Here is a 25,840-nt window from a genome sequence, read left to right on the forward strand (position 1 = left end):
TTTCAGATCAACGTCACAACTACATTGAAACGTTAAGATGCCAGGAAAATGCAGCCCATTTTGGGACTTTGCTCAGGAGCAAAGAAGGTACAGTATTTTATCAAAATATTGTTAGAAAAGGATTAAATTATACAAAACATCAAAACTTTATCTAGATACCTAGACTTTGCATGTATCATATTGCACGAATAATAATATTTATATTATCTCGTAGTTACTAAAAAAAAATTCCAGTCTGATTTGTATCCTTTAGATCCAGTAATCCAAAAAAAATCAGTGTGTTTTTTCAAAGTGCCTCGTTGTGCTGGGCATAAAAAACCTCTCCATCATTTATGAAATAAATTGAAAGTAAGAAAAATAAGGGGGGGGGGGGGAAGTTTCGACACATTTGCGTAAACAGTGAGTATAGGCTTTATCTTTGGACTGAGAGGATAGGTTATTAGGGATAAAATCATTCTTATATGATAAATTTTCCCAAGTTTTAAGATTTTTTGGATAGGCCTCCAAGTTCAGGAGCTGCAGGCCTCCAGGTCCTCTCTGTACAGGTAAAATTAAAAAAATAATTTTTTTTTTGAAGAGTTAGATGTCAACCCATGAAACAAAATATGCATATTTTTGAATGTTATTCACATATTTGAAGAACAAAAATGCATATTTTGTTTCATAAGTTGACTTCTAACTCTTTTTTCATTTTTACCTGTACAGAGACCACCTGGAGGCCTGGAGCTCCGGAACCTGGAGGCTTATCCAAAAAATTTTAAAACTTGGGAAAATTCAACATATAAGAATGATTTTATCCCAAATAACTTATCCTCTCAGTCCAATGATAAAGCCTATACTCACTGTTTACGCAAATGTGTCAAAACTCTCCCCCCCACCCCATTGTCGTTTATTTGTTTATAGTCTAGCCCTTCAAAGTTAGAGCAACCCGCAGGGGTAAGGGAAAAACGGTTCCCCGCACCTCTTATTTTCAATTTATTTTTAAAATGAGGGGAGGTGCTCGACAGGCTCTTTGCGTAAAAGAATACGAAATTAGATATAAAGTATAACCAACAAGTAAAATAAATCTAAAATAACATTTAGGGGGCAAATGGAGAGGACGTCTATTTTACTATATCTTGCCCCCCAACGAGACGACATCTGAAAACCACGTATATATTTCGCGATTTTTTTTCAAAATAATTTTGTCATTGGTATAAGCTAATACGAAAAACCTCGAATTGCTTTTCATGTGAAAACAGACAAAACATAGGTGAAAGCTTATTACTATTTTGTGGTTCTGATTACAGGTTGAATCCTGGCTGGCAGGACCTGTCCAATCCAGAACTGTTAGAACAGGCCGGACCTCTTTGGGACCAACTGGACAAAGCTGGCAAAAGCCGGTAGGATTGGAGATTTATTTTATTTAGAAAGCTGCTCGGCAAAGTCTTTCTAATTTAGGTTTCTCATTGTCAGTTTCAAAGTTACTTCATAATTCCAAATATTTGTAAGGTACATTTTCGGGAAATAGGGTTTTCTTAGCTGCCATTTAGGATAGACAACAATACGTTGGTCTGTTGGGTCTACTCTAGAATACATAAAAATATTATGGAAAAAGTTGTTTTTCTCAGATATTACCTAGACTGCTTAAAGTTTTTGTGAAGATTCCAGTTGTGTATATTCTTCACAAGATTTATTTTTTTCCCTGGCCACATTTTTATTTTTTCCCCCCTTAGTTTTTTCTCACCAAGTAGGGGGGGAAAATGGAAAAATATTTAAAGAACTCTATATTTTATTTATTTTATCCCTCCTACCACACATTTTTTTTTAGTTTTTTTCACCAAGGAGGGGGGGGGGGGGGGGAAATGGAAAAAATGTTTTCAGTTTCACTGTTGCACGGCCAGATGCAAAAAGTTTTTTTTAGTGTTAGGCAAAAATGACTTTGCACTTGTATCAGTAAGTAGGTCTAATAACACCTTTTGCTAATTTTAAAATCCATCTAAATCTAATTTTTGAAAAATTAAAGTTTGAAATTTTCAATTTCGAATTTCAGCCCCTAAGAGCTTACACTTATCCATGATAAGAAAAACAAATATTCATACTTTTTAATTCTTTACAACTTTTCTTTTATGAAGTCTTTCATAAACTCACTCTATATATGATTTCTTTAAGGCTGAATTTCCGTGACCTTAGCAAAGCAACTGATAAAAATGGCCAGTGATTAACTCCCTTTAGGAGTGGTTTTATGAAGAACTTTATAAAAGCAAACTTGTTTAGAATTTTAAATTAATCTTTGCTTTTCTTTTCGTGATTGTTCGGTAACTCCTAGTTGTCTAAAAAGATTCATATAAATCACTTTACAACTCACAATGTCTGTCACCTGTCTTATTTGCTTACCATTTCTTTTAATCTGCTTGGCAGTACTTCTAAACTTTATAATTAGGAGCTTCGCTACTTACGGATGTTAACGGAATCGTTCTTGTTCCAGGTATAAGGATAATAAAGGAAGATACGAAGTGGCAGACGGTACCAAGGATTCCATGGGCAGAGATCTCCAGGCCGTGGCTTTGAAGATCCAAGAACAAGAAAATGATCCCCTCGTGATGAATACAAAGATAAGGTTAAAGGGGGGGGGGGGGGTACGACATACCAGCAATTTTATTTTGGGTGCTACTTACTCCTTTATTTTAGAGATAAGCGGGTAAACTCTTTTTAGTTGAGTCAATAATTACCCCAAGTTTTAGTATCTTTCATAAAAAAGGGTAGAGGGACTACCACCACTGCTGTTCACCGCTGTTTTCTGCCGCCACCTCCCCCCCCCCCCTTTCAGAATATAAAATAGAAATTTGCTAAAATATCTTTATTCAATGATACATGTTTTATTGATTGTGAACGTTTGTTACACATTAAAGTGAGTAATATGAATATTTCAGGTATATTGAAAGCATTACAGTTATTAAAACATGTTGGAATTTTTGTACACTTTAATGCTGTTGTCATGGCACCTTTACTTCACATTTAAACTATGGTTCCCAAATTTCCATCGATTATAATTTTTTTGATGTTTACTACAAAGATTTGGTGTGATAATCGTTAAAAAGTAATACATTATTATAATATATATTTGTGTACACTGTACATGTTGCTGCATTGCTCTTAAGAACTTCGTTACATCGGATATTGAGACCCTAGTTTTCACTTGTCTTTAAAATAAGGCATCTAGTGTCGACTTCTTTCACCAATTCATAAAAGTTTTTCAATGCTTTCTTGTCATTTGTATGGTCTTTAAGACAAACAATTGTCCCAAAAAAATTTGTCTGTCTGTTCGTCTGTTAGTTACGCCAATAGAGATATACTACAAATAATCTAGAGACACACTCTAAATCAACCAATAAGAATTTTTAAATTCTAGCTTTATTTTGGATTATGATATTTGTTTTTTACAGTTGAAAATCTACTTTAGAAATCTTTTTGCAAATGGGGATTATGATACAGCAGTTATTACAGTTATTCACATCAATATATTTGAAAAGGTATATATTTTTTTTACATACTTCGATAGATTTAGAACCTTGAATCTTATAGTAAAGAGGCAAATTTTCAAAAGCGAAGCTTTTCGTAATTTAGAGTATAAACGTTTGTAACGAATAGCTCTAATCGTTAACATAGGTATGTTAGAATTGTCTTCACGATTTCAAACTTTCCATTTAAAAAGTTTGTTTCATTTGTGTAGCAACTCCCTTATTTTTTACAGAAAGCTTTGTTTACATTCGTACGCCTGGCCGTCTTATCTATTGAGATCTGCTTTCATGGATGTTTTCATCCTTGCTTTAAGTAATTTTCACAAATGAAGAGAAAAATTTACATAATTTTTTTTGGATCATGGAAAGAAAACGAAGTTTCCGGTTTCATCGTATTTTCACAGTAGCTTTTGAGGGGTTATTTTTGGTTAGGTTATGTTAAGTAAATGTTAATGATTGCCCCGCAGGGTTAGAAAATATGCCCTGCAGGGCTAGAGCCCCCCGCAGGGGCTAGAAATAGGAGAAAGGCTACTGTGAAAAAACGACGAAACCGGAAGCTTCGTTTTCTTTCCATGATCCTTTTTTTCTTAGTGTTTTAATTTAGATTGTTGAATAGAAATTAAAATTTGTCAAGTGTTTTGTTTTAGTCCAAAAAGCAATAATAAAAAACTAACTTATGCTTTTTGTTTAAGATTTTAAATTCTTTTCTTGAGCTCGTTAGTTAAGTGCTTTATGAAATAGACTTAATATATATGTATGAGTGGCCAAATACTTAATACTCCTATTATGTTAACTATTATTAGTAACGCACCTTTTCTACATTAGGGGTATGTGACGTCCATTTCAACGTAAAAGTACTTAAGCTTACAAGTTACAAAGTATGATTTTTTGTATTTTATCGTCTATTTCTAATTTTACTGTTTTCATGTTTTCCAATAAGTTTACTGTTTTTTTTTCATTTAAGATATTGTTAACTCCTAATATGCTGTACTACTAATAGACTATATTTTTCTTGTTTTAGATTGATGGTATTATTTTGCCAGCTGAGATTTGTGTTGCCAACTTCAGTCTGGAAAAAGGATTATTAGAGGTAATGTATTGTACTTCGTTTAATTATATTAAAAAAGTAGTAAGGTTTTTTTTTGTCTGAAGCTTAAGATTTAAATAAATACTGAATTAATTATGTTCTCCTTCATAATCACATAATTTCCTGGGTGAATTTAGGCTATTTTGATTTTTAGATTAAAGCCTTGGGATATAACAAATTTAGGCTAATTTCTGCACTTTGAATATAAAGCCTTTAGATGCCAGGGGCGCTGACGCTAGTACTTTGTTATATCAATGTTGTTGAAAGGGGTAGTTTCACGAAATGCATTTGAACTTAATTTAGTGAACCGCATATTTTTTCCTGGTTAATGGGTTAAACTACATTTATATGGCATATATTTGAAAGAATTTCAATTTTCTACTACGTAGTTTTTAAAATATCAAGACTTGAAATAGGTATAAATTAACGTTTGTCCTTTTTTGTATCATTGTGGATTAAGATAGAAAACAGATTTTAAAGTTAAGCTGTCAAATATTTTTTGATAAAACCTTCCAAACCACCCACCAAAAAGATACAAACAAGATATCTTAAGTAGTAAAGAGAACTTACATTATTTCTATTCAAACTTTATTGATACAAGTCTTAACTTATCCTGTTCCCCTTTCTGACTATTTGTAGTTGTACCACGAGTTTCCAGCGCCAGGTGCTATACCTGTGGGGTGGAAGGCAACATGTATCCAAGGCTCAGGTATTAATAATTTCTTGTGCCAGGTGCTAAACCTGTGGGATGGAAGGCAACATGTATTCAAGGCTCAGGTAGTTATAGTTTCCAGCGCCAGGTGCTATACCTGTGGGATGGATAGCAACATATATCCAGGGCTCAGGTATTTATAGTTTCCTGTGCCAGGTGCTATACCTGTGGGATGAAAGGCAACATGTATCCAAGGCTCAGGTATTTATAGTTTCCTGTGCCAGGTGCTATACCTGTTGGATGAAAGGCAACATGTATGCAAGGCTCAGAAATTAAAATTTTCCTGCGCCAGGTGTTATACCTGTAGGATGGATGGCAACATGTATCCAGGGCTCAGGTATTTATAGTTTCTTGCACCAGGTGCTATACCTGTGGGATGGAAGGCAACATGTATCCAAGGCTCAGGTATTGTCAATATCTCAAACAAAGATAAAACATTAACTTCTCATTCGTTGGCTTAATTTTTTTTTACTGTTATATCAAATCTTGATTGAACATTAATTTACAGAAGGGGTAATTTTGTCCATCGTCACAGGGGATGTACTTTTCTTTATTGTCCAATTTGTTTTCTCTTAAAATCACTAAAAAGCACAGACATCATCACTTAAAACTTTGTTCAATAGGATGTGAGACATGTGAAACATTAAGATTAACATTCATCAAGTTCAACATCTACAGTCCAACAAAAAAAGTTTTAATTTTAGAAAGAAGTCACAAGATTCCACTAGATCTGTGCACATCTAATCCAAACTATCATGAGATACTTGTTTTTATTTTAGAAAGAAGTCACAAGATACCGCTAGATCTGTGCACATCAAATCCAAACTATTATGATGTACTTGCCTCTATTTTAGAAAGAAGTCACAAGATACCGCTAGATCTGTGCACATCAAACCCCAACTATCACGAGATACTTGCCTCTATTGAAGAAATTCTAGATGCGCAACCAGGTAAAAAAAATTCTCTCCCCTATTAAAGGCTTTCTAGATGTACAATCAGGTTAGAAAAATGCATGCTTTATTCGATGGCTTAACAACTTTGGGGACTTTTATTGAACTTTCATTGGTTGGTTCATTTAGTTGGGTGTCCAAACGTTTCAACCACTAATTGCAATGTACAGAATCGGCCATTGTCTTATCTATTTAGATGTAGGCTATTATTAAATCTTAAAGTAAATTTCACCATTTTCTACAATAGAATGATTCAAAATTTTACAATCTAAATTGATGTAATTGGGTCTAATTTGGCGTCTGACAGAAAAATTGGGAAAACGCAGTTTGCAATTTTCTTGAATTTTTTTTATTTATTTTTTCAGGAGATAAACTTATGTTTACATGGGGTTCTAAAAGAGAAATAGTTCAAGAAACTTTAGATTTTCTCTATACCAAAGCTCTAAAGAGGTAATTGTTATTAAACTATTACTTTTTCAATGACACGCGGCTGTAGCGTATCCACTCGTCGTTGGAGAGGTGATGGGTTCGAATCTCAGACAAAATCGCGTCATAACTAAAGATAAGATTTTACCTACTGCTGCTATGTAAGATGCACGGCATTAATAGTAAGAGGGGGGGGGGGGGAAGCATTGGTCCAAAACATGTGAAACTAATTATCATGCACGGCTAAGACTTCCAGATAAAGGTCGTGCAGTCAAAGGGTTGGTTGTTTGTAATAGTTGGTATTCTAGTGCCTTAGGACTGTAATCTATCTTAATTTTAGTAAATGATGTTTCTTGATAGTGCTGTGTGACTTGATTACATAATTATTCTTGTTGAAGGCGAAGCTTTTCTATGGTTAGAGTCGGTCCCTACGCCCGTCCTTCCGTAACTGTAAGCTTATTCCGTTAATTTAGACATGTTAACATTGTCCTATCGATTTCAAACTTTCATGTTGATTCCTTATACCAGTTAAGTACGACTTAGAAAGCAAAGCAAATCTATAATCGTTACCAGAAAGTCCATACGTTCATTTTAACATGTTGCTTTTTAACCTTTTAAATAACTTTTAATTATCCTATTACAACAATGTTTTCAGTTCTGACATTTTACAAGTGTTTATGTTTGTTTTTCTTTCCTTTTGATATTAGAGCTTTTATGGATGTTGTCATCCTTGTTTCAGTATGAATGCCATGGAGGAAACAGAGAAGGCGATATTTCCGTGCTCAGTTCTCGACATTAATGAACTATATCGCTATGTTTGCAAAGCACTGCCTCAGGTTTAATTGTATTCAGGGTTTTTTAGGGATAAGACAATGGACGATAATTTGACGTATACCCCCTCACCGGCCATCCCGCCCAATTGGGACAAAAAAGTAACCCCTTCTGTTGGTGATAATTTGAACCAACAAATGAAGATGTGATAAAATACCCTAATGTTTTTAAGTTCTGTCATTTGGTCACTTTTGATAAAGTCCTTATAGGTTGTTTTTTTTCTAAAGAAGGGGTGATTTAATTTATCCTAATTAAGGGTATACAATATATCAATTTATCGTTCATTGTCTTATTTCTAATAATTCTGTGAATTATGAATATCAGAATAATTATCAAAATTTATTTTTTTCATAGTTTTTTTTGAGTAAGTTAGAATTTGTTTAATTAATATAATTACAAGAAAATATAATGAAATACTTATTTTGCCAGGGATCTAAAGGAATAAGACAATGGCCGATAAATTGATTTACTTCCCATTTAATGATACACAAAATTACCCCTCCTGTAGATTACAATTAGTGGTTGAAACGTTTGGACACTCAAGTTAATTAACCAACGAATCAAAATTCATTAGAGGCCCCAAAGATATGCCAACGAATAAGAAAACGTTATTACAAAACTTTGGGGACCAGTGTAATAAACGACTTATTTTCTTCCTGTATTTTACTACTTTTATTATATTAATAAGGCCTCTGGCTTGGTACCTGCCCTGGACAACTGTTTGAGCATGTGGGATGGTATAGCCTGTGACCTACATCTCAATGATGGCATGGATGTCACCTACTGCTCTCAGGTTTTTCCATATTTTTCAAGCCAAATCGTTAATTTAGATATGGTATTAACCAACCTTCCAATCGATTGCACCAATGTAAACCTATATTTGAATTTCTGTAACTGTAAGGTACAATTTTGGAACGCTAAAATCATGATAAGATATATTCCTTCGTCATTTTTGCACTACCTCGGAACCGTGATTAAAAAAACATTTTATAGAAATTGCAAACTAAAACATAAATAAAAATCACATTACCAATGAACTTCTTGTTTGCTCAGGCGTTTGGCCACTAAGGGCCAATCATAAATGAATTTATCCTATAAATTTTATTTATTCGCGGACAACTGTCTATAAAAACATACGATGTATAATTCAGGCACTGGTAAGAAATTGGATTTACAACTTCTGTGGTACTCTGTGTCCTGTCCTGGACATTCCCCTAATACCTGGCAAGCACAAAACATTTCCAGGTTGGGATTTTATTCAGCGTGCTTAGCCAAATCTATAACCTAATCATATCAAGATAGATATACAATCCAGATAACTAACTGGCTCCAGTGTTGGGGGGATCTTAGACAAAGTAGCTTCAGACAAAGAAGCTTCGGACAAAGTAGCTTCAGGACATTTACTTAAGAAAAGTAGCTTCCTACGAAAAATAGTCTCCAATATGGCCGAAGCGCTCGGCCCCCTGGCCTGCCTACTTTCCTTAGGAGGCTAATTTGTCCTGAAGCTACTTTGTCCTGAAGCTACTTTGTCCGAGGCTACTTTGTCCGAAGCTACATTGTCCAAGATCCGTGTTGGGGACCTTTTCCTTCTGCTAGCAAATTGGAATCTGCCCTTTTGTAGCGACTTGGCTGTGTTAATATTTCCGACGCTATTGGCTGATACACACAGACCAAATTGAAAGTCGTCACAGGGTCTACCGGTTTTATAAACCCTTCCCCCTTTACTTTTTTACTTTTATGTTGGGACGCAATTTAATTACTCTTTTCCCAAATCTGCCTTGGGTAGCTTGTAAATACAAAATATATATTGAGATTGTGTGTGTGTGGGGGGGGGGGGGGGGGGAGGGCCCGTTCCAGTTGCATCGACATATACCCTGAAAATTGTGATTTGAATTATAGATTTATGACCCTGAAAATACTGTCCAGCTATTTTGCGAGATTTCTCTAAAGTATACTTATAACATAGGTAGAACAATCAAGTCCTTCAGTCGTATATAACCGACAAATCTAATGATACCCCTTAGCCGCAGATCATAACCTTTATCTTCTGTTAGCTCTAAAATTGAACCGAGCTTTGAAAAAAAATTTGTAAGGGACTATCCACGAACGAGAGCAAGTGATTTTAAGCACCTTCCAGCATTGGACCTTAGTATTTTTAAGTGAATTTCCTACTAGGTTTATACCCATTACGCTACACTTAAGTGTCAAAACTTTTGAAACAACAGTTTAAACTCAAAAAAAACATTTGATGATATTTTAAAAGATTTTTTCTAAAACCTATTTTTTTAGTCTTTATAACCATATTAAGCATAAACCTAGTATATTCAACATAAAATTTCTCAGGTTCTCTGCTAGAAAGTGCTTAAAATCACTTGCTCTTGTTCGTGCATAGTCTCTTTAATCCTCCAAATATAATTTAGTGCGCGCCCTGGAGGTTAATAATGAAACTGGAGAATCTAGCAACACGAATGATGTATCCAGTATTGAGGATAGTTGTAGTGATACTAACTCTGTTATTTCTATATCTAGGTAAATATTATTATATTACTATAGAGTATCATCAATAGAGATATATAGAGAGCTTCTCTGGCTCAACCAATAGGAATTTACTAAGAGAACCATGCAGACCTGCTATTGGGTAGAAACTGTACACATTTTGGTAAGAAAGTCCGTATTGTTTTGATTTCTTCCCAATAAAAAAGTCGGCTATTAACGGTCGAATTTCTTAATTAAAACCCATAGACCAATTAGTTAGAATTAACAGCTTTTGAATTATTTCTTTTTTAGTGAATATGGAGGTGGAGGCTACTCAGATTACAGTGATGTAGAGAGTATTCGCTCAAGGGACTCAAGGTACAGTTATAGAAAAGAGAGTAGTAGCTTTCGCATAATTCCGTAATGGTTTGTAATACATACGCTGATCAACACTAATGTGTTCTTTGTTTAGGTAAAGAAGATACAACATTAGCTGTCAATCAAAGTACAAGCAAAGTTACAATAATAAATCTTCAGAACAGTTCCATACATTAAGTCATAAAGCTATATCTACAGAACAGTTCCATAAATAGTCAAGAATAAGTCATAATCAGGATGGCCAGAATGTCGTCTTACTTTGTTGTTTAAATGATCTATAAGTCGGGATATATCACAGAAATCAATGTATAAGAAATCATCAGATGTACCTGTTTCAGAACAAGCTTTTTATAATGCGAGGTGAGTGAGTTTATGCCTTTATTTATGTGGTGGCAGCTAGGCTAACTCACGTCCCGAGACCCCAACCATCCTACCTGTGGAGTATTCTCCTTTCCCAATTGGAATTAATTCCTTTTTATTGGTCGTTTAGACATAATTTTAAAAAAACACTCACCAAGTGATTTTAACATTTTTTTAAAAACCTTTTATTGATTTTAAAAATAAAGTAAACATTTTATTATCCAGTGAAAACTAAAACAATCTCAAATATTTAGTGTGAAAAAAAAGTGAAAATAGTAGTTTATTTAAATTTTATTGTTTTTTTAACCCCCTCCCCTTTTTTTCACCCCCTCGTTGGTCTCTGTGATATATCGACAACAAAAGTACTGCGACATTCTTATCTACCATGTCATCAATCAAAATATATCCTCCTAATACCCTACCTCAAGAAGGGATTAGTGACGTACAGTTCGAGATATGGAGAGAAACCTTAGAAGTATACTTAGAAATAGAGGAAAAATTTCGTAAATTTCTACCGGATGGCCGTTACGAAAATTGGATTGCAGCTGAAATAAATGATAAGAGAATATTAGTGGCTAAAGAGCCTGATAAAGCAGAACATCTACCAGACATCCGACGTGACCTCCGACAGTTTCTAACTATTGTGGCTAAATATGTACACATGGACTTCTACAACCCAATCCAACAACAATCAACAAGCATCAAATGGATTTATAAAAAGATACGAGAGGATTATGATATAATGACACAAGGAATACACTTCTTCAACCTACTAGATCTAACCTGGGATCCAACTGGTCAGCAATCTGCAATAGGATTCTACAATCAATACAGGTCTATGGTCATCAGCAATCTTGCAAAAAAATCAACCCTCATCGAATGGAAAAATGAAACATTGAAGGAAAATGAATCTTTAACGCCTTCACATGAGGATATGATACTACTGAATGTGCTAGGATTGCTACACCCTAAACTGCCTGCCTTTATTCGAGAAAACTACTCCTACAAAATTGGCGCTTCTAAAAGGTTAATGGATTTTAAGACTGAAATCCTCACAAAATGCAAACAGTACATTCAAGATATTGATCAACCAACTCTATCAAATGTTATGACAGAAGAAGACCCACAATGTAACTACATGTCATCCCAACAACAAAGAGGAAATACTAGAGGCAGCTGGCGAGGCGGACAAAGACGACCTCCGTACAATAATTATCGTCAAAGACCAACAGGAAGCTTCCAACAAAACACACAAGCATCACCATTTTGCCGACTTTGTCATATCTCTGGATTATCAAGAACCATCTATAGTAGTCACTTTCTAGGCCAAGAATCATGTCCCTCATTATCTCAGAAAGATAAACAAATGCTTAACTCTAGACTAAGCCAACAACTAAGTGCTCTCAATATAGATGAAGAAGAAGATGACTTAGCAAAAGAGTATGGTTATGATGATCAAGAAGATCAACAGCAGCAGGTAAAAAAAGATTGTTCATTAAAGCAAAATAAATCTTATGATATAAAGGATAATGCTAAAATACATGATAATCTTAAAACTGACTCTATTTCTAATAGGACTGCCTGTAACTTCATTACTCCAATAGCAACACAAACCCTTACTGTATCTGATGTCAACAACTCTGTGATCAACATTGATTTGGATACAGGTGCTACTTCTAGTTTTGCCAAATTATCTGCTGTTATTTCTCACGGATTTAAGATTAAACCTAACTCTCAATTGTGATGGAAAAACAAGTCTTCCTTCTTTTGGGGAAATAGATGAAATTTTTCATAGAAATTCATGGTCTGTCCGTTTTCACGCAATTGTAGTTAAAGATCTACACTGTAGTTTTGTAGGAGGGAACAATTTCATCAAAGAAAATTCTATTATCCAAAATTTGAATGCTAGAACTATTTCAATTCACAAAAAATTCACTGTATCTGAAACCAGCAAATCCCTTATTTTACCTACACAACCTAACAATTTAATTTTGCAGAATAGCCACTTGAATGTAATCCTACCTGGACAAGAAGTTGCTGTACCTGTTCCCCATCAAGATGATACACAGATTGCGGTACAGCCATGGCATCAGAATAAACATTACAATTGGCCGCAACCACAAATTTGTTCCGTACAAAATGGACAGATATTAATCAAAAATAATTTAAATGAACCAGTTCAGGTTAAAAATCAAAAAATTCAGGCAAGAACGCTAGGCAATATGGAAAATTCTACTAATCAAGATTACAAATCAACAACAATTGAAGATATTAAGGATGCTGACAATACTACAAAAATTGAAATAAATGAAGATAGCATAAGCTCCGAAATTGTAAATTATATAAAAGAGATAAATCACACTTTCAAAGATGTATTCAATGAAGATCTTAACACTGGATATAATCACAGATATGGCAAGCACATATGTTCCCTCAACTGGGCGGATCAAAATCGTCCAACAGCAACAAAAGTCCAACATATTAATTATGATCATCAGACAAAACAACTATTACAAGAAGTTATAGATGATTTAACTGAAAAAAATGTTCTAGGAATCCCTCAAGAATTTGGAATAAATGTGCAATATTGTTCACCTAGTTTTTTAGTAAGGAAACAGAGAGCCAAGAATAAAAGCAAGAATGAACTTACAAAAGATGATGTCAGGTTAGTGGTTAACTTTTCTAAAATAAATGATCACCTAAAAAATTTGCCAACTAGTGTAACTAAACCTAAACAGATATTTTCACAGTTGGGACAATGGAACTTCATAATTACCATGGATCTAAGCTCCGGTTTTTTTCAAAACCATATGAATAATGAAGATGCTAGTTGGTTGGGTATAACCTCTCCCTTTGGTGGTATGAGATTCCTGAGACGATCAGGACAAGGTTTATTGGGCCAAAGTGAAGAATTGGATGAAGTTTTATGTAAAGTCTTAGGCCCAGAAATGAAAGATAGAATAGTTGCCCGCATCGCCGATGATATCTATATTGGAGGTAGCACAGAAAGAGAAACAGCAGATAATTACAAGAGAGTCCTACAGAAGCTTCAATCAGCAAACATCAAAATATCAGCAGGTAAAACTAAGATTTTTCTTAAATCAGTTGATATCTTAGGATGGAAATGGTCTCAAGGTGGATTTCTTTCACCTTCTCCCCACAGAGTAAATGCCCTCAGAAACACTAAATACACAGACATCAAAACAGTGAAAGATTTGAGATCATACCTGGGATTATTTAAAACTTTGCTTCCAGCCTCCCCAAATCTTACATTAATCTTAAACCCATTTGATCAAGAAGTAGCCGACAGAGATTCTAAAGAAAACATTGAATGGAACAGAACCTTACAAAATCAATTTAAGGTTGCTACAGAAGCAGTAGAACAGTTACAGACTTTGTACCTACCAAGCCCTGAAGATCAACTCCTAATTGAAGTAGATGCAGCTAAAACACCACCAGGAATTGGACATACTGTATATGCCATTAAAGAAGGTAAGAAAATCCCAGTATCATTTCATAGTGTAAAATTGGACGAAAACCATGCAAAATGGATGGCTTGTGAACTTGAGGCTCTTGCTTTTGCAACGGCCATAAATGCTGAAATGAACACAATTAAGGAATGTAAACACCCAGTAATAATTTCACCTGACTCCAAACCTGTTGCTGATGCTGTAAAATTAATAAAAAAAGGTTTGTATAGTACAAGTCCCCGAATTCAATCCTTTATTAATAATATAAACAGAATACCAATTGTAGTTCAACTGGCCAGTGGGAAAAATAAGCAAAATATAAGCAGCGATTATCAATCAAGGCATCCTGCTAAATGTACATCAGAGCATTGTTCAATATGTAACTTCGTTTCAGAATCATCAGACTCAGTACTCATACCATCATCATTAAATTCAGTGGAATCCTCAGACTCTATGAATAACAAGACAGCTTGGAGCAAGATTCAGGACCAGCAAAAAGCAACCAGGGAAGCAAAATCTCTACTGAAGTCTGGAAAAACACCTAATAAATTATCAGGTAAAATAAATTCAGAAATTAGAAGATTATGTGCTGTAGCCAAAATAAATAAAGATAATCTGCTTGTTGTCCCATCCCAGGTAAATAAGTATTCTACTGTTCAAAATGAATTAACTGTCATTCCGCAAACACATCTTCCAGCAATTCTTTGGCAATTACATAACAACCATCAACATCCATGTAAATCACAGCTAAAAGCCCAGTTTGAAAAAATGTTTTATTCTGTAGGATTACTAGCAGCTCTTGAGCAACTGTACAATGATTGTTTTTTTTGTTCTACACAAAAAAAGATCCCCATTATAGCTAAACATCAGACTATCACAGAAACAGAAGTACCTGGAACCAATTTTCATGCAGATGTTATCAGACGCCAAAGCCAATATATATTCACTATCAGAGATAATTTTAGCTCATATACGGCCGCCAGAATTATAAAGAATGAAAATCATCAAGAATTGAAGAAAGCCATCATTGACACAATTATGGCTATGAAATTGGCGGGAAATTGTTCAATCAGAGTGGATAATGGCACAGGTTTCAGTCCTCTTTCAGACAAGAAAGATCCAGATTTGAATAAACTCAACATAGAGGTAATCAAAACTGATGTGTTTAACAAAAACAGTAACGCTGTTATTGACAAGGCTTGTATAGAATTGGAACAAGAATTGAAAAGAATCGAACCAGATGGAAGACCTGTATCAAATACTACACTTCAATTGGCTGTTGAAAATGTAAACACTAAATTACGAAGAAAAGGGCAAATCTCGGCTTTTGAAATTCATTTCAACAGAGATATGTTTACAGGCAAAAATCTCAACTTAGATTATTCAAAAATAAAAAAAGAACAATTAGAAGTTAGAAATAAGCAGAATGATATAAACAACAGAAAAATTCCAGAACAAGTACATAACGATCCAAAACTGGGAGACATGGTATTGATTAGAGGTAAATATGACAAACACAAAGCCAATGATGTGTTCATAGTATCAGACAGAAATGAAGAAAAGGTAACAATTCAAAAAGTTATACATTCACATACAAACAAGGCCAATATCAGATCAAAACAATATGTAACAGACAAAGACAGAATTTATGTAACTAACCAATTTTTACCTCAACAACCAAAACAACAAACCATGCCTAAGAAATTTAATTTTTGGAATCCTATCAGATCAGATTCTGACAATGAGGAAAATGATGATACTGACGTGAAAAAAGTTATTGATACAAGAGCTACAGAAAGTACTTATTCAGATTATCAAGCACATATCAGAATACAACAACAAGAAAAGCATAAACCTCAGTTATATGAAAATCTTGAAAGAAAAATTCAACATCAAAGAATTGTAGCTGCTCGTGATTTAAATAGAACTAGATCTTTGGAAAATATTAGTTATGCAAATGAACAACCTATATTAAGAGCATCTACAAGGAAACAGAGTACAGAAGCAAAAAAAAAGATTTCTTCAATGTATAATAAACAAAAAGATATTATCCCGCAAATCGATGGAACTTTAACAGATTCAGAAAACCAACAAATATCAGATAATAGTGAAACTTATCAGTCAAAACCACGACATTCTTCAACACAAGAAAACTTGTTAGATCAAACAGATAATCAATCTCAAAAATCGAATGATTCTTCTCTTTATTGGGATTATTCAGACAACATAGAAATTGAGGAAGATATTGATACCAATGATGTTTTTGCTGACCCTGCTCATGATAATTCTTTAATGCATCCTCCACTCAATCTTACAGCTTTGTCACCTACAATGACAAATAGAGTGTACAACTTTACTTCATTGCTTCGGAGAATATCATACACAGAATCACCAATATCTTCAGAACCTTTACCTGAAAAGAAGGGGGACGCTGATCAACACTAATGTGTTCTTTGTTTAGGTAAAGAAGATACAACATTAGCTGTCAATCAAAGTACAAGCAAAGTTACAATAATAAATCTTCAGAACAGTTCCATACATTAAGTCATAAAGCTATATCTACAGAACAGTTCCATAAATAGTCAAGAATAAGTCATAATCAGGATGGCCAGAATGTCGTCTTACTTTGTTGTTTAAATGATCTATAAGTCGGGATATATCACAGAAATCAATGTATAAGAAATCATCAGATGTACCTGTTTCAGAACAAGCTTTTTATAATGCGAGGTGAGTGAGTTTATGCCTTTATTTATGATAATATATATAAAATTCCTTCGAATGTTTGGTTTTTGTCAAACTAATAATAATTTATTTTTAACATATTATAGTAAAATTACTATGAACAATAAAAATATGTTTTAAAAAGTAAATACCTTTAAAATAATTGGCAATATATTCGTGATTTTTCAAATTAAAAATTAAGATAAGGGTGTTACTTGTTATTTTTAAAAATCTGCTCTAATTTTGCTGCACTCCGTAAAAAGTGATTTTTTGTCAGCTTGACTTTAAAAAGCATTTGATGAATTTTTGGCGATTTTTAACTGATACTTCGGTACCGTTATTTTATTAGATAAACTTTCTTTTCAACATTTGTATTCAAAAAGGAAGAAAGCTATGTAGTGAATATTATCGTTCTACCCCTATTTTTTAGTCTTAAAACAGGGGTGTATATTCTGCATGGGATCCCCGGCTCAGGGGGGGGGGGGGGAAATAAAAAATAAGTGGTTGGAGGGGGAAAAAATGTAAAAATTAAGAAAACTGAAAACATTTTTTCCATTTCGCCCCCCTCCTTGGTTAAAAAAACTAAAAAAATGTGTGGTAGGAGGGATGAAATAAATAAAATATAGAGTTCTTTAAATATTTTTCTATTTCCCCCCCTACTTTTTAAGAAAAATCTAGGGGGGGGAAAAAAATAAAAAATTTTGTAGCAGGGGAAAAAAAATAAATCTTGTGCAGAATATACACCCCTGTCTTAAAAAAAACACCTTGACGGAATTATGCTCAAGCTACCACTCTCTTACTTAACAATTAGCCCTTTTTAAATTCAATGTTCCAACATTTATCTCACATCTTTGTTTTTTAAAATAGACATATAGTTTTTACTTCTTCCGCCATATAAAACTTTTTATGCATTTTCGTCATTTTTATGGCCCTAGGGACCCTCAAAACAGAGTTATACTCTTTTTTTATAGTGCTCCCCTTTTGTAAATGTAATTGACGGACACTTGTTGCTCTTACTATTTTGTGAATTGTTTAGTTCCAGTTTGAGACGCCAGGTGGAGGAGAGATTGTCTATGATAAGGCTACAACAACATCTACAGAGCAACAATCAGGTATAAAGTATCTGATCAAAGTCATAGTCTGATATATGCATGTGTTAATATTACTAGATAATTTTTTACCTACACTTCTATGTACATATAAGTTTAATAACTCGAAATGTATTAAATTTCAGGCTACTGGAGCTGGCGGTCGCCTTGCTTTGACCTCAGGAGCGTTGTTCATTTTCACTGGCGCTGCAGCTTCTCTATAACAAAGATATTCATCTATAAGGCCACTAACTGTTGGTTATGAATTTATGTTTGCCCTGTTTGTTAAAGAAATGCTTTACCAACTATGGCAGAAAATGTAAATGAAGGATGAGTGCATAAATGCCACTTCTTTAAAAAAAAACAAAGGGTTTTGCCTTATAAAAGATTTATAACAGTTTACATGGTAGTTGACCAATGTAGTAGACTGCATAAACTGCTGCCTACTCGACCAGGGATTAAGGAAATATTGGAGTGTTTAATACACTGCACTGGTTCCTAAAGTTTAAATATTCGTTTGCTTTACAACTCTGGAGACTGAATTGAATTTTTATTGGTTTGTTCATTAAATTGAGTGTACATACGTTTCAACCACTAATTGTAGTATACTGAATTGGCAATTTGTGTTTCATCATTGGGGAACTACAACAAATTATCGGCCATTGTCTTATTCCTTTAGATCCATGCTAACTGACGCCAAAATTGCCAAACAATAAAAGGCGGGAAATGACGTTTTATTGGCGGTTCTACATTGTACTGCATTATTGCAAATGTCAAGCAAATCCTCATAGCTGTAAATCTTTTCATTTGGTTAAGTTCCTTACAAATATTTTCATTTAAAAAAATTATGCCTTTCCCCTTATAAATATTTGAATATACAGGGTAATAGGAATAAATATAGATTAAACGTGGATAATTTGATAGGGAAAAATTGTTTTCAATTTAGGTTGCTAACGTGGACAATGACATCTTTTATGGGTCAGTTCGTTAATCCAGTAGGAGGGGTAAAGTGGGTGGATAATGGATCGTTATTTTATCCAGCTACAAGTTTCACTTTGGCAGAGTACATGATAATCTGGTGTAAAATCCAAGTAATGATAAATCCATTTATACAGGGTGAAGTGAAGAATGAATGTCAGGGTATGTTTAAGGATTATTCTTAGTGAAGACATTAATTAAAACTTATCTGATAAGACTTATGAAAATTGTTATAATGGACAATGAACATGAAATTAGGAAACATTGGAGGTGGTGTTATGAAGTCTAGACTGGCAGGTTTATGCTCCAGTACAGATTCTATCAACACTAACTGTAGTGGATCATTCTCCACCACGTCCTCAGGAATATTAAAACAATCATAAAGAGCATTTTATGCAATAGCAGCATCTAGCCCCTAGAAGTAAAGTCCCAAATTTAAATTTTCAAAGTTTTGCTGGTAGATCCAGTCATATAAGATTTTTTGTAAACAGAATTGGATTTGTAACTATAAAAACAAGCCCGTACGTCAAGTTCAAAATTTTATACTAAAAGGGATAGTTGCATGAAGTGCATTTAATGAGTCTGATTGCATGCATAAGTTACAAGAATACCCTCTAATATATATAGGGGGGGGGGGGGGGTTAATGCAACCATTTTGTAATCAATGATTAAATGGCACTTAGAATTCGAATTTCGATCTTAAATTTTCTATCAAAAATCCTTGGCGGCTCAGCCGTTTAGCCGTTTTTTGCCTATTTTCAGGGCAAATTCATCATTAATTACGTAGGAATCAACTTTTAAAAATATATTTTTGTTTAATTCATGTTAAATGATAGCAATAACAATTTTTTAAATTTCTGGTACTAACAGCTACCGGCTAGAACCGTTTGATAAGTGTTTTGAGCGACACAAAGTATTATGTGGAGAAAGGTTTCGCAACTAATTTGCTCTTAAGATAGACAAAAAATGGCAAAACGGCTGAGCCGTTACTTTTCCAACTTTTTGTTCGATTTAGGGAAAATAGACCTACCAAGGCTGAGCCGCCAAGGATTTTTCATGCAAAATTTCAGATCGAAGTTCGAATTCTAGGTGCCATTTAATCATTGATTACGAGATGGTTGCATTAAAAATACCCCCCTTTTGTATTGCAATAAATAGCAATCAATAAGGCACCAACAAAATAGTCATCAAGCTATGTTTATGAAAACAGGACAGCAATATTGATTGCATATATCCCAAAAAATGATTTTCAAGTCTTGATATTTTTAAAAACTACCTGGTAGAAAATTGAAATTCTTTCAAATACATGTCCTCTAGATGCAGTTTAATCTATTTAATAGAAAAAATATGTAGTTCACTAAATTCAATTTTAAATGCACTTCGTGCAACTACCCCTGTCATTTCCTATAAATGTACAAAATTCCCCCTCTTAAATGCGCTCAGAATTATGCCCCTACTGCTATTTACAATTTATAATCTTAATATTTGCACACAAACATCAGGATGTTCAAGAAGTGAGGTTATGCAGAGGATCAGACAGCGAGTACAGGTTATATAATAGTTTTGTTGCTCTAGGCAATAAATGTACAAGTATATATGCATAATCCATAAAACTACCTGGCCCATGTGGGGGAGACCTTTTTCATTTGCTAGCAAACTACTTTCTGTTCTTTTGTAGGCTGTGTTAATTATTCTAAATCTAATAGCTGATTTCAAAGACCCAATACAAAATTGGGTCATGATCCCTCTATTCTTTTACTTTAATCCCTAGCTGGTCAACCAGACACAACATTTAAAGGAATTTCTAGAGGACAATATGTTTTGGTTTATGTTTTGTTTATATTTTGTCACATGTGAATTAATCACATTATTCGAGAGAGAAAAGTTTTTGACGATTACATCTCTTGCTCTTGTTCGTGTCTAGTTCCCATTTTGAACACAAGCGGCCGCACCCCTAGCACCTAGCGTAAATAGCGTGAAAACAAAATAGCGTAAAACTATCACTTGACCTTACTTAGAAATATAAAACCCAATCAGTTAAGTAGTTATTATTAAAAAAAAACCTTACTTCTTTATATAATAAGATAATACATTTAGGATAAAGAAAACTAGAGTTGTGCCAGAAAACTGGAGGGAAAACGATCTTTACAAAACTAATTTGTAAACAAACAATGTTTGTGATTTATTATATACTGATCTTGTAGCTCTGTAATTAAACTTTGAATAATTTTTTATATGATTAAAGAAGATTTGTACATTTTCTTTTCTAAATATTTTTTTGTTTGATAACTGTCATTACCTTATATCTAAACTCTGTACATACATAATGAAAATTATAATTGACCATGCCAGTGATTTCATTTGAATTTCAGTTTTTAAAGTTTTTTTCCTCATTAACAATGTTTTAGTAAATACTGTAATCTATTTTTTTATGTGTTATAACCGTTTCATGTTATTTTTGTTATATTTTTTTCAGAAAGACTAAAATCACCTTTAATATGAATTTTGAGACCTGAAATCTTTTGAAGTGAAATGTCTATGGAGTAAGGAGGAGGCTATTAATTTAGATTTCTCGTAATTAAGGTATTATAAACACTGAAACATCACAGAATATCATTCATTTATCGCCCATTGTCTTATCCCTGAAGAAGTTCAGTGCTAATCTTCAAATAGTGCTTCCCTAAAATATGAATTAAGATAAATTGGGCGCATCATACTTATGTTTTAAGAAGCTATCATTAATTGAAAGTAATAGGATGTGTGTCTGTATTTACAGATCTTGGACCGCTTGGGTTCTCCTTTATTATGAAGCTTCAAATAGGTCCAGGGACGGTTTATAACCAGTTTAGTGGAGGGTGCCTCCACCCCTCCAAGAGAAATCATACCTAGAAAAATACTCACTATTTTGGAAAAATACATTGTTATGAGAGGGTTGACTCCTCATTCTACTCAAGTTCCCCCTAGAGGCCTGTAGGAGCGTAGCCGCTAGTATCAATTTAAATCAATAGCCTTCTGGGATGCTCCTAAGTGTCCTTTTACTTCATTGACGAGTTCTAAGCTGCTATTACCATCAATTTTAAAGAAAAAAATGTTAAAATGAAACACTGCCATAAAAAAGGGTTACTTAAAAAGATTTTACGTGGACACAATATAATAAACAATAAAATGTCATATTCTTGTGATGTTTGTAACAAATCTTTTAATAAAAAGAGTCATTTTGTTACCCACCGAATGATTCATACAGGCGAAAAGCCCTTTTCCTGTGAGATGTGCGACAAAAGATTCCTGCGCATTGGTGGATTGAACAGTCACAAATTTACTCATTCAAGTGAAAGTCTGTTTTTGTGTAAACTCTGTGGACAAACATTTAGAAACATTAATAATTTAAATACACACCGTAAAAGAAAACATGTTAAAAAGAAACCACATTCATGTGATACATGTGAGAAAACTTTTGCCCTGCCATGTGATCTAAGACTGCACCAGAGAACCCATACAGGGGAGAGACCATACTGTTGTGCTGAATGCGGGCAAACATTTAAACATGGCTCAAACCTAGCTAGGCACAAAAAACGGTTTCATTCTAGCATCACTGAAATGATAAATTGTGACCTATGTTCGGAATCATTTCAAGATAAAACATCTCTTAACAAACACATATTGAGTCACATTAAAGATGATGTGAACGTAAAATTAAAAAATCTACACGCTGAATTGGTAAATGGTGAATGGGTTTTAAGCAAATGCAATTGCAATTGGTTTACTAAGATGTTTGTCCAATGTTTTGATGACATCAAAGACGAGAAAGACATCAAAGATGATGTTTATGATTATAAAACAGTGACGGTTGATTTTGTAGCAAATCCTCTAATGATCAAGGACATGATTTAACCAGTGATAAAAAAAAATCTTTTAATGTAATATTTATGTATGGTTAGGTGTCTACTCAGACCAAAAAAAAATATTTTAATTTCATGGATAGAATTTTAGTTAAAATTAGTGATTTCAATATTTTGCCATGTTCCCATATAAAAACATTTTTAGAGCTTTAGAGATAAATGCCAAACACCCCACTCCAATGACTTCTCCTTTTAAAACTAAAATGAGAAAAATCGGGTCACCTAACTTCCACCCCCCCTTAAATGAGGGTTTTTAAAAGTTTAGAGGGGTAAACACCTCTTTACCCCCACTCTTTGACGTCTATGTAGTATGTATATCCAACAATTTCGGGTTTGAAGTTTAATCATCAAATAATAGACGTAATTAATGAAAAAATTAACTCTTACGTTTATCTTTACAATTACGTAATAATTGTAACTGATAAGCTTAGTAAGCTGTTTAATCTTTATCAAACGTGTGTATGAAAGTTTTAATGATACAATATTAAATTACTAATGTGATACTATATGTGATTAATAAGTATTGTATATTCGTCAATATGTTCCATGAAAGGTTGATTTTTATAAGAAACTTTCTCAATGGCCCTGAAAATTACATTGATTATTGTATTACTTGTCTTGTTAACATTACAGCATAATTATTTTGAACTCTTATATGCAGAAAAACAATGCATTTTGTCCTAATTTTCATTATTAAAAATTTTACCTTTTAATAATATTTAATCGTGCTGCATAGATTTTTTCATACCAGGAAAGTTTTAGATTTTTATATTGAGGGGGGGGGGTAAAATAATGGGTTTCAAGGTTTGAGGGGTGTAATTTAATGTATTTTTAAAGATGTTGAGAAAGGCAAAATGAGTGATATAAATGTTTCGGGGAGGAGGGAGTAAACACCCCTTTACCCCCACCCTTGGACGTCTATGTTCAATACCATGAATAAAATAAGTAACTAAACAACACTAAATCTAATATGAGTCATATTTATAAAAGAAAGTGGTTAGAAACTTCCCTTTTATAAGTAGCGCAGCTACTACATAACTATAATATGTTTGTTAAACCTTCAAAATCAAGGCATTCCTCCTCACACACTTCCAAACTCGCATGAATAACGGTACAGACCAGTGCAGTGCATACAGACATAAACGTTGACATTGGCTACAGTGAGAGAGAGGGGGGACAATTGGCTGTTTATTACACTAGTCCCCAAAGTTTAATGATAGCGATTTCTTATTCGTTTGGAAACTTTTAGTGAATTTTTGATTGTTTGGATCATAAAGTTGGGTGTCCTATGTTTCAACCATTAATTATACTCTATAGAAGGGGTAATTTCATGTATTGTCAATTTGGATATGGCCATTGTCTTATCCCTTTAGATCCCTGCACTGGCTATGATTTCATTCATAACGTGTATTTGTTATTAAAAAGTACATTTATGTTAAAAGTTTTAAATTGTTAATATTTCTTGATTAAATCTAACAGTTTTCTCCTACTTATTACTGCTGCGCTATCTAGATACATAAGTATCCTTGTTACATTTGTGATAACTACCTCCCTTCTGCCCCATGTAAATTCCGGACGGACGGGTCCCGCATCAAATTGACGTAAATTGTGTTGTACGCTAGTGGAGAATTCATGTCTAAACTGTGTATTAGATTACCAGAGCTAATCACCGTCAAAGCATTACAAAGCACTTGCTAACTTGACTAAGTTAGATTTATATGTAATTATTTGACTAGAAATAACTTTAGACACTGCCTTTTGTTTAGCTTCTTAGTAGTATTAATTCAACCAGTAAAATGATTACATAGTGAAGATAGTGACGAAATTAATAAAAATGTTTAATAAATACCTATTATTAATAGTTATGATTAAAGAAAATGTGAAAATTAGCTTTAATAAGAGTAAATTACCTAATTATAATATTGTTTTATAACCTATAAAATTCTAGTTAAAACTTATTATTTTCAGATTAATACAATGTTATTTTTACAGCATCAAGTCAATGTTAAAAACAAGGATGACAATACTTATATCCTTAAAAGCGAAGCTCAAACAATCTGAAAAAAAACATTACTATGTTTTAATAATGAGGAAACCAAAATAAATTAAAATTTGAAAAAGCATTTTATGTCATCCTAATATTGCTTAATACGGACATACTGAAGTGCGAGAGGTTTTTGTAGAGGTGCTACGCTTATAGAATTTTCCCTAATAGTTAAGAATTAAACCAAATATACTGGCTACTAAAGTTAGATTTTTCAAAATTTATATTGTTAGCACAAAGTAGTGTCCAAACTTTTTCACCAATTTTCTTAACGCGAATATTGTCACCTACCTCCCTTATGATATTTTCAGAACAAATTAAAAAATAGAAATGTCGTTGTATCCTTCGCTAGAAGATATGCAGGTTGATCAGATGATCCGGGTAAGTTGGTGCTTTTCCACAAAATGGCTGTTGAGCACTGAACCCTCCCCCTCTTATTAAAAAAAAGAAAATAAGGAGGGTGGTGTTAGTTTCACTCCCAATGCTAACCACGAGGTTCCGATACCTGCGGTACCCTAACCTCGTGGGGCTACTTATATTCCAATATGACCTATCCTTCCTTAAATTGAAAACGAAAAAACTTCAACCTCATTATTTTTAATATATCAAATAAATATGGGGGGTTGGGTCGATGTTCAACAAGCAATTTGAGAGATTACGCTGGTAATTGATGCGATACTGAGAAATTAACGGTGTAAGTTTATTTTGAGAAAAATCTATCTTTCTAGCTGAATATGCCACAAGTAGCATTTTATAATATATTTTATAATATTATTTCTCGTATTTATTCGAATCCGGTGGATAGGAACCGGTTCTCATACATACGAAAAAACTATGTCTAGCATCGTATTATATCCAGCTTTCTACGAATATAGAAATGTACAATCATAAGATTAAAACCAATTTTTTTAGCCCGTGCCA

The 25,840-nt window shown here is 33.6% G+C and overlaps 2 protein-coding genes across 3 annotated transcripts in view; both read left to right on the plus strand.

Annotated features, from left to right (window-relative positions):
- Positions 1-22,867, plus strand: LOC145323102 (protein maelstrom 2-like). Its single transcript, XM_080165485.1, has 19 exons — positions 1-87; positions 1,290-1,382; positions 2,468-2,599; positions 3,443-3,512; positions 4,522-4,590; positions 5,227-5,251; positions 5,660-5,704; positions 6,154-6,249; positions 6,615-6,699; positions 7,415-7,511; positions 8,195-8,299; positions 8,658-8,751; positions 9,927-10,035; positions 10,294-10,359; positions 17,947-18,022; positions 18,145-18,179; positions 19,233-19,334; positions 20,474-20,525; positions 22,745-22,867. Exons 1-19 carry the CDS (start codon positions 38-40, stop codon positions 22,865-22,867), a joined length of 1,524 nt encoding a protein of 507 aa, XP_080021611.1. The 5' UTR covers positions 1-37.
- LOC145322641 (syntenin-1-like) overlaps positions 21,451-25,840 on the plus strand; it is a 14,778-nt gene continuing 10,388 nt past the window's right edge. Inside the window, exons 1-3 of one of the 2 annotated variants that reach the window (XM_080164814.1) lie at positions 21,451-21,519; positions 22,005-23,428; positions 24,684-25,300. In XM_080164814.1, coding sequence (XP_080020940.1) covers positions 25,250-25,300 — 51 coding nt within the window. In that variant the 5' untranslated portion in view covers positions 21,451-21,519; positions 22,005-23,428; positions 24,684-25,249. Of the gene's footprint in view, positions 21,520-21,984; positions 23,429-24,683; positions 25,301-25,840 lie in introns of both variants that reach the window. The other variant, XM_080164815.1, reaches the window with a different exon arrangement.

Source organism: Acartia tonsa, chromosome 6 (assembly GCF_053477335.1).
Source record: "Acartia tonsa isolate MP-2025a chromosome 6, ASM5347733v1, whole genome shotgun sequence".
NCBI classification, from domain to species: domain Eukaryota; kingdom Metazoa; phylum Arthropoda; class Copepoda; order Calanoida; family Acartiidae; genus Acartia; species Acartia tonsa.

Excerpts from the sequence above, each read along its gene's own strand:
- LOC145323102 (XM_080165485.1), top strand. The coding sequence starts at position 38 with ATGCCAGGAAAATGCAGCCCATTTTGGGACTTTGCTCAGGAGCAAAGA. Across the intron at positions 3,513-4,521 it reads ACATCAATATATTTGAAAAG|ATTGATGGTATTATTTTGCC; the intron begins GTATATATTTTT and ends TTCTTGTTTTAG. Across the intron at positions 18,180-19,232 it reads GGTCGCCTTGCTTTGACCTC|AGGAAACATTGGAGGTGGTG; the intron begins AGGAGCGTTGTT and ends GAACATGAAATT.